General features: G+C 48.2%; 1 protein-coding gene across 3 annotated transcripts in view; it reads right to left on the bottom strand.

Annotated features, from left to right (window-relative positions):
- The window catches only part of SCTR (secretin receptor), a 235,272-nt gene that overhangs the window by 19,119 nt on the left and 207,635 nt on the right, over positions 1-8,518 (bottom strand). For all 3 annotated transcript variants that reach the window (XM_045287429.1, XM_045287428.1, XM_045287430.1), the window contains 3 exons: positions 7,114-7,211; positions 4,240-4,372; positions 2,142-2,295 (listed from right to left, as the gene is read on the bottom strand). In XM_045287429.1, coding sequence (XP_045143364.1) covers positions 2,142-2,295; positions 4,240-4,372; positions 7,114-7,211 — 385 coding nt within the window. The remainder of the gene's footprint in view (positions 1-2,141; positions 2,296-4,239; positions 4,373-7,113; positions 7,212-8,518) is intronic.

The following is an 8,518-nucleotide window of genomic DNA, read 5'->3' as shown; positions in this document are numbered from 1 at the left end:
AAAAGTGGGTGAAGGGAGACATCTGACAGTGTAAGACATGACAAAATAATAATAATTTATAAATTATCAAGGGTTCATGAGGGAGGGAGGGTGGGTGAGGGAAAGGGAAAAATGAGGAGCTGATGCCAAGGGCTCAAATAGAAAGCAAATGTTTTGAGAATGATGATGGCAACACATGTACTAATGTGCTTGACACAATGGATGGATGGATGGATTGTGATAAGAGTTGCACGAGCCCCCAATAAAATGATGTTTTAAAAATCACTACAAAAAATAATAATAAGGCAAGAAATATCCAAATAGATGATGTAAGGACATTTTCCAAGAAACGAAAACTGACTTGGCAGGTGAATGACCACCAGCAGAGTAGATAATAGGCACTCTGGTTTCTTTACCTCCATTAAACTGGAAACCTCTTGACTGTTGCAATGCTCTTACCCTCTTAATCTCTCTGTGTTCCACTTACACAAAGAAATACTCAGAGGATGCTGACTGAATCTCATCCCTGTTATTCTGGATGAGGAAACTGTCCATGCCCATACAGCTAAAACCCGGCTGATCTGGGGCTCCGGCCTAGTCTGTCAGACTCCAAACTGGGTACTTGGGCAAGACCAGCAACATAAGGCCACCCCCATTCCTATGTGCTCTGCAGTGCTGGCCTTTGGGAGGCCACATAGCCCTACATGTCCCCATTGACTGAAGGGCAGTTGCTGATCACTGAGTGCTGCTAACCGCGGTAGCTCTTCTGATGGTGTGGTAGGGAGACATGCAGGGTGCGGACAAGCCAAAAAGGCAGCGGCAAGCATCCCTGAGAAGAGTACTACTTACTTGGGGCACCATGAGGAGCCAATGACACTACTAGCTGGCACACATGACTGTCCCTGCCAAGCCGGTGACTCCCAATAACCTGTTTCTCGCCTAGAGCCAGCGAATAACGCATATCTGTTTTTCAAATTAGCAATGGATGTGTGGGTGGTGGTGGGTGGATGGATGGATTAGTGAATGAAGGGTTGGATGAATGGATGGATGAATGGATGGATAGATGGATGGATGGATGGATGGGTGAATAAGTGGGTGAGTGGATAGATATATGGGTGGATAAATAGATGGATGGATGGGTAGATGACTGGATGGAGTGATGGATGTTGACGGATAAAATAAGAGGTAAGGGGTTTGGAAATAGGCCTTGATTAAAATCCTGAATCTCCCCTGTCTACAGTAGAGCAGGGTAGGGTGTGTCATATCTCTAAGCAAGAATTCTCTGAGAGGCCTCTGGGAGTTGTCGTCATGATTAAATGATGCATATAAAGTACTGAGTCCAGCAGTGCCTGGCCCATAGTAAGTGCCCAAGAAACTGAAGCTGTTATCCACTTTGCTGACCAGAGAGGAAAGGGTAATGTGCTTATTGGGAGAGATATAATAGAAGCCTGTAGTTGGCTGCCTTGTAATTATTTCCCCCTTTAAGTCATGTGCCAATCAGCATATCCCATTCTCTCAGGCCCCTGGGATGGGTTCAAGTTCGTGTGTGAGGCTGAAGTTAGTCTAATCAGAGTATTTGCTGGGAGGTCGAGGACACAGGCACTTTCTTCCTAACTTTAGGCACCAGAAGGCCCGGAGTCCTGAGAGGCTGGCAGTTCCTTGGGAATGCCAGCTTACCAAGGAAGTTGCGTTACAGAAGGAAAGTGGAGCGACAGTAAGAAACACTGTTGAGCTGCCGGGTCGAACCTCACCTGAAGTTGGTGATCCCTGAATTTTTCCACTATATGAACCAATTTAATTTGTACTATGTGTATGGCCAATCCAAACCAGATTGTCTGATATCAGCCACCAAAAGCATCCTGATAGGAAAATGAGTTTGAATGGAATGTTTAAGGAAAACCAGTCAACAATTGTTGGGTGATACAAAATTCCAGAAAGCTGTGGTGCCAGAAATGGGGGCTAAGTTGTTTTCAACTATTATTTTCCATTTGCCAAATAAAGCGATGGAGGTGCCAGCTTAACGCTAAGTAAAACTTATGTAACTTGTTTAAGGTCATACAGGTTAGTTAAGCATGGGGCTGGGCTAGAAACCAACACCTTCTGACTCCTGACTCTCCACTCAGTGCTCTTTCCCCCCTACCACCTGCCACTGAGAAACATACCCCATCCAAGGGCAACAAATCCCTGGAGGCACTTCCTTTCGGAGAAAAAGGAGATGACCAGGATCGTGTGGAGGTAGAGGCCTTCCACCAGCAGCCAGGTGTAGTTGGCCATGATGCAGTACTGGAAGAAGACCATGACCAGCTTGCAGCCCACCTGACAGAGAAAGGTTCGTTAACTCCAGGAGGCTCCCTCTGGTGGCCACTCCCAAGAGCACCTCAGGGCAGCAGGTTCAATAAAATGACCCATGGACTACAGCAGAACAGGGACTGGGACAGGGTTCAAATCCTGAATTGTCTGCCAAGCGAGGAAAAGTAAAATGCCTCTTCAATTGCAGAACTATGTTAGAAACTGCTGAACACCCTCCGCTCACCTTTTAGACGAGGAAACTAGAGCCAGGCCCGAGAGGGGCAGGGACTTCTGAGCAAAGGTTTAACAAAACTCGGAGCTTGGGCTCCCTGGAAACAGATGAAGAACGGGCATACCAACTGTGATAGGAGGCAACAGTGTGGTAACAATGGCCCCTGACTAAAATAATCTAGCCTGGAGAACTGTCCATCCTGATACCATCATTCTGGACTTCCAGTGTGGTGACCCTTGAAATACACATGTCCCTTGCAGAAAGTGCTGGAGGCTATTGACTACAAGATGGTAGCAAGGGCACTTGTTTCCTGTGGGGCATGAGGCTTCTATGCTACCCTGGCTCCCTCACCCACCCTGGGTGGGATCCTCTTTGAGCTGCTCCACGATGCTGCCAGGACACCCCTTTGGAAGAGGGGACTGTGCCTGTGGGCCAGAGGGGGCTCTTGCCCTCAGGTTTCTGGGCACTCGGACTCCAGATGTGGCTCATGACCAGTGTGTGACTCTAAACGCTTAGTTGGATCTAGAGGTTTCCAGATTGGTGGGCATCAATGGACTTGCCCACAGCTGGTCAGGGAAGGAATGGGGCTGGAACTGAAGTTTCTTAGTTTCTCATTGAGAGCTCTTCTGTCTCCTAGAGACTTCTGTGAGAGTCATGGGCCCTGTCTTGAGTGACTTCTCACTCTAGAGTTAAAAATAACGCACGTGACAAACTAGGGACAACACAAAGAGTTGGCATCAACCCGATGGAAGCGAGTTCGGGGAGGACGGGACTCCACACGTGAGTAGTAGGACGTGGCGGGCACTGCGGGCAGGCGGAGCCAACCTCCACGTCTAATCCCTTCTCCCTCGTTTGCCACCGCTCTGGAGACTTGAAAAATAAAAGCCCCGTGTCCTCACTTCCCTTGTAGTGAAGTTGTAGCCAATGACATGCAAGCAGAAGTCCCCGGGGAGGGTGTCACTTCCTGAATGAAAAAGCAAATCTTCCTAAAGAGGAAAAGAACAAAAAAAGCTTGCTGTTTGCTCTTCCTCTTCCTTTCTGTTTGGAACATGGATGTGAGGCTCGGCGTGGCCCCCGGCATCTTGTAACCGCGTGCTGGAAAGTCTGAGGTCAAAGGCCGGCACTAAGATTGGCATCATCAAAAGATAGAAAAGGGCTTTATTTCATGCCAGCACGGAGCCTCTGTGGCACCTCTGGACTGTCTAGCTCCAACGTGCTTCATGAGGGAGACAACTCCTATACGTGTAAGCCACTGGCATGCATACAGGCTGGTGTTATTCCCCGTCACTGAGACCCCCCAGGGACACTTACATAGGAATCATCTGAGCATTTGGACGGAGAAAGAGGGTTCAATTTAGTGACCCACAGTTGTTGGCGGCACACCCCTGTCAGCTCAGGATCATCGGCTGGTTGGTTTGTCTGGTTTTTCCTAACAAGCCCCACTCTGGCTAGACGTGGCCAGGACCTGACAGGAGGAGGGAGAGGGGAATCCTGCTTATTCCCAGAGGGTGGAATCCACTCTTGGAAACCACGAAAAGTGCCGCAGGTTTCCCAACATGAGGTCCTCATGCATGACCCACCTGGTGCCATGGGCCATGGGAATCGGGGGGAACCTTCAGCTCAGACCTGCCCTTAGTCCCTTTCCCCGATATCCTAAGTAGAGCTGGGTCACATCCCTCCTCTTGGTTAGGCTGGGAAGGCAGGTGGATCTGGCTGTGCTCCGAGGCCAGGTGAGTTACCTTCTGGGCGTCACAGGAGGCAGCATCGTCTGAGGAGAAGAGCACAGCATCCTTGATGAAGTTGGAGAGGGCACGCAGGATGAAGGACACAAACAGGTGCATGTGGATGTAGTTGCGGGTGCAGTGGAGCCTCCTGGAGAGGGGACAGAATGCAGGGCCACAGGGCTCTGAGCCAGGAGGGGCTGGGGCTCCCCAGGCTTGCTGTTGACCCAGTGCATTGGGGAAACTCAGCCTCTGGACAGCACCTCTCTCCAGGTCGTACATCTTTCTGTTAGTGGAACCTGAGTGAGACCCACCTGTCCCAGGTGTGCAGATCCCTCTGTCTCGTGTATGATTTAAGAAAGGGGGTCGGGTGGGTAGAAGAGGACTTAAAAGCAGATAGTAGGGATGGTGAGAGTGCACAGCATGGTGAACGTACCGAGTGGATCCGAATGATACCTGTACCAGGGTCTGGATACAATATGATATCCTGCCCTGCCCTGCCACCATCCTTGCTTCCTCCATGGCTCAGACCAGGCAGGGCTGGTAGCATGTGGCACAGGAGAAACCTGGGCTACAGGGAGAAATTAGACAGAGGCTGTGCCACGTTTTAGCTCTCTGGCCCTGAGCAAACATGTTCTCTTCCCAGAGCCTGGGTTTCCCCTCTGCTGTGGGGGGGACAGAGGTTTGCTACTCGTTCCTCTACTTCTGGCCACAGCACCAGGCTTTCTTACCGGAACTCATGACAGCGCTGGGGAGGCTGGCCCTACCCTTTCTGACCCTCATGGCAAATGCAGCCAATCAAAACACTGCATCCCTTGGCCACAGTGATTGGCAGAATGCAGGGTTGGGCATGCGACCACTTTGGGCCTATGAGGACTCTCCTAGGAATTCTACTAGCACGAATGGCAAATGAAGGCTCTTTGGGCCTGATGTTTGTTGCAAAGTTGCCGGAATGTCCACCTGTGGCGTCTGGTGGCGGTCTCTGCCAGTCCTAAAGAAAGCCGCCTGGGGATGGGGTCAACACAGAACTGAGAGATCTATCGAGGCCTTTCTTACTATCTATCTATCTATCTATCTATCTATCTATCTATCTATCTATCTATCTATCTAGTATTTTTGTTACTGTTGAGAATCTATACAGCAAAAGCACACACCAATTCAAGTTTCTGCGAGCACAACTCAGTGACATGTACATTCTTCCAGGCGTGCCACCACCCGGACCCTCCTTTCCTGAGCTGCTCAGTTCCATTGACTTCCTGCCCACGGTTCCCATCTAATGTTGGTGTGGCTGTCGACCTCTGGTTCCCACAGGGATTGTTCTTAGAAGGCTACAATGCTCAAGGCGAGCATTCTTTACTAGGTAAGCTAACCTATCGTTTGGAGTTAAGAACACTTCAGGGGATAGTTGAGGTTCAAAATGTAAGGACTGTCTTAGGGCCATAGTTTCAGGGGTTCATCCAACCTCTCTGGTTTCAGAAAACATGGGGTCTATGAGAATTTGAATCTCTGTTCTGCATTTACCCCTTTGGGTAAACTTCCTCTATAGAATCTTTCATTAAAACATGTAAGACCAATAACTGAGCATTATCCAATTCTGGTTTGATGGCAAAAGGAAGCAATTGTTCATGGACGTACTTAGTTACACATTCCATTCCCAGCTCCTTTCCCTGACTCCTCTTCTTCCTCTGTTACTTCCGGTGAGTTCGAGGCTCACTGTGCTTCGGATGGCTGGTTGCACACTTTTTTTTTTTTAAACATTTTATTAGGGGCTCATACAACTGTCATCGCAATCCATACACACAGCAATTATGTAAAGCGCATTTGTACATCATTCTCAAAACATTTTCTCTCCACTTAAACCCCCGACATTAGGTCCTCATTTTTCCCCTCCCTCCCCGCTCCCCCCTCTCTCAAGAGCCCTTGATAGTTTATAAATGGGTATTTTGTCATATCTTGCCCTGTCCGACATCTCCCTTCACCCAATTTTTGGTTGTCTGTCCCCCAGGGAGGAGGTCACACACAGTTCCCTGTAATCGGTTCCCTCTTTCCTACCCATTCTCCCTTTACCCTCCCTGTTTCGCCACTCACACCACTGGTCCTGAAGGGATCATCCGCCCTGGATTCCCTGTATTTTTAATTCCTATCTGTACCAGTGTACCTCCTCTGGTCTAGCCAGACTTGCAAGGTCGAATTCGAGCCCAGGAATGATGCAGTGAACTAAGCGGCAGAAGCGATGCACTAAACAAGCTATTTGGCTAATGAAGCAGCGGACTCTTTCATGGAACCACGACCTCCAGACAGAGGAACCCAATCCCACGAGGGATGTGATTGTACAGAAACCGCCCCCGTCACTACTTTTTGGAGGTCTTTGTTACAAATTCTACTCCTGTCTTTGAGCCCCAACATCCAGCCAGGCCTGACGTCAGCTGTTCCTGGCTGGTCAGTTATGTGGGTCACGCCTGCCACGTTTGCTTTTCTGAAGTTGTTTCGAGGTGGCATTCTGTTCCATGCAACTTCAAATCTGGCAAACAGACTTATAAATCATTTCTAAAATGGGATGATACTTAGAGCACTGCCTGAAAATGAGCTCTCCTACAAGTAGAGCCACGGGACACCGTCAAGCTCAGTAAACACTATTCCTAATGATTTTCCTTCCTCCAGGGAAGCCGGTGGGGACAAACGTAAGGGGCCAGGCTTTGCTCCTGCTCACCCCCCAGTGTGCGGCCACGGAAAGTGGTTGGAAAGTTGAACAGCTGAAGGACAGAACAAATGAACAAAGTCGAGGAAGCATACATGTTTTGCTGCAGGCAATCTTCTCTACGGAATGAAAAAGAGACCCACCGTCTGCGCTGGAGGAGACTGGGGCGTGGTGAACGGGCAGTGGGTTCTCACCGGAAAGCACAGAGGATGCCGAGGGCAGCCAGGAGCATCACGAGGGAGGAGCTGTAGCCCACGGTGTACATGACCTTCAGCCTCAGCAGGTATGCATGCTGCAGAGAGAGGGGCAGGTGTCAGTCGGCCCTCCCACCTGGCTGGCTCTGCCCCTGCTGCCTCAGAGTGCACCTGCTTTAGGTAGCTTGAACCCCACCAGCCCGATGCTATTTGTTCATGTCCAAGGACACCAGTGTATAAGCTCCTAATCTTGGCTTTGAAAACTCTCCCAGGAATCCCTTGATGCCAATTCAGATGCCCACTCCATGTTTACAGCCTCCTGATCACACCCTGAATGGACACCTATACTTGACTATGTCCAAAGATGAGGTGCTCAAATAAGCAATTCACAGTATATTATTATTATTATATTTTCCCTCATGTGAAGCTAAACTCTATTACTTTTCATATCGTATAGATTGATTTTTAAAAATAGATCATCTGGACCCACTTCAACCAAGCTGAGTGTTAGATATAAGAGTTTCTGTTTTAAAAGGGGGCCCAAATCAGATGTTACATTTTAATGTACTATAATCATCTGTGTCTGTTGACCAGAGGATGTTCACACCCTTTGACTATGGTCAGAGGGAAATCACCTAAGGTTTAATACATGTATAGATCCTGAAAATGGATTTGGGGCTTCCACCGTCCAGTGAATCTAGAGAGAATCTACAGGGTGAATCTAGAGACAATTACTGGATTAATGGTTCCTTCGAGCCATGGTGGACAAGGTTGGGGGGAAATGGGGAGCTAATAGCAAGCAGTAGAAGAAAAAAAGAATGATTGTACCTTTCTTGATATGACTTAGCTATTGAATTGTATGATATTTGGATCATGTCCCAATAAAACTGTTAAAAAAGTTATGATCTTTTAAAAATAAACTTTTCATTTTAGAATAATTTAAAATGCATAAGCCAGTTATACATATAGTGGTGCGGTCTGTCATTTTTAATACAGTTATTATGTACATCCACCAATAACTCATCTTCTCAGTATTAACTAGTCCCCTTCTGTTCAATATCCTTTACATTTCGACCATTAGCACAATTAACCACCTGTTCCTACGTTCCAGTTTGCTAGTGTCCTTAAAGAAAACACCCAGATCTGAGCAGCTGAAAAACTCCAGATGTGTTCTTGACCATGAACAGCTAGACTAAGGCCATTACCTCCTGTGGTAGTTACATAATCTGGTGTCAGTTTGGGACTTGAGAGGTTTAAGATGAAGGCGTGGAGTCTAGTGTGTCAATCGGATCTTAGCCGAAGAGACCTCTGTGTGGGCATGGCCTTCTCCCAAGAATTCTGGGAATTTCTGGATTTCCTCCTTGGAGGTGGGAAACAGTCTCTCCTCTCTCTCTCTCTCTCTCTC

Source organism: Echinops telfairi, unplaced genomic scaffold, assembly GCF_000313985.2.
Source record: "Echinops telfairi isolate 266 unplaced genomic scaffold, ASM31398v2 ScPeMD7_15;HRSCAF=58, whole genome shotgun sequence".
NCBI classification, from domain to species: domain Eukaryota; kingdom Metazoa; phylum Chordata; class Mammalia; order Afrosoricida; family Tenrecidae; genus Echinops; species Echinops telfairi.
The sequence above is the reverse complement of the archived record's forward strand: the minus strand, read 5'-3'. Positions and strand labels throughout refer to the sequence as shown.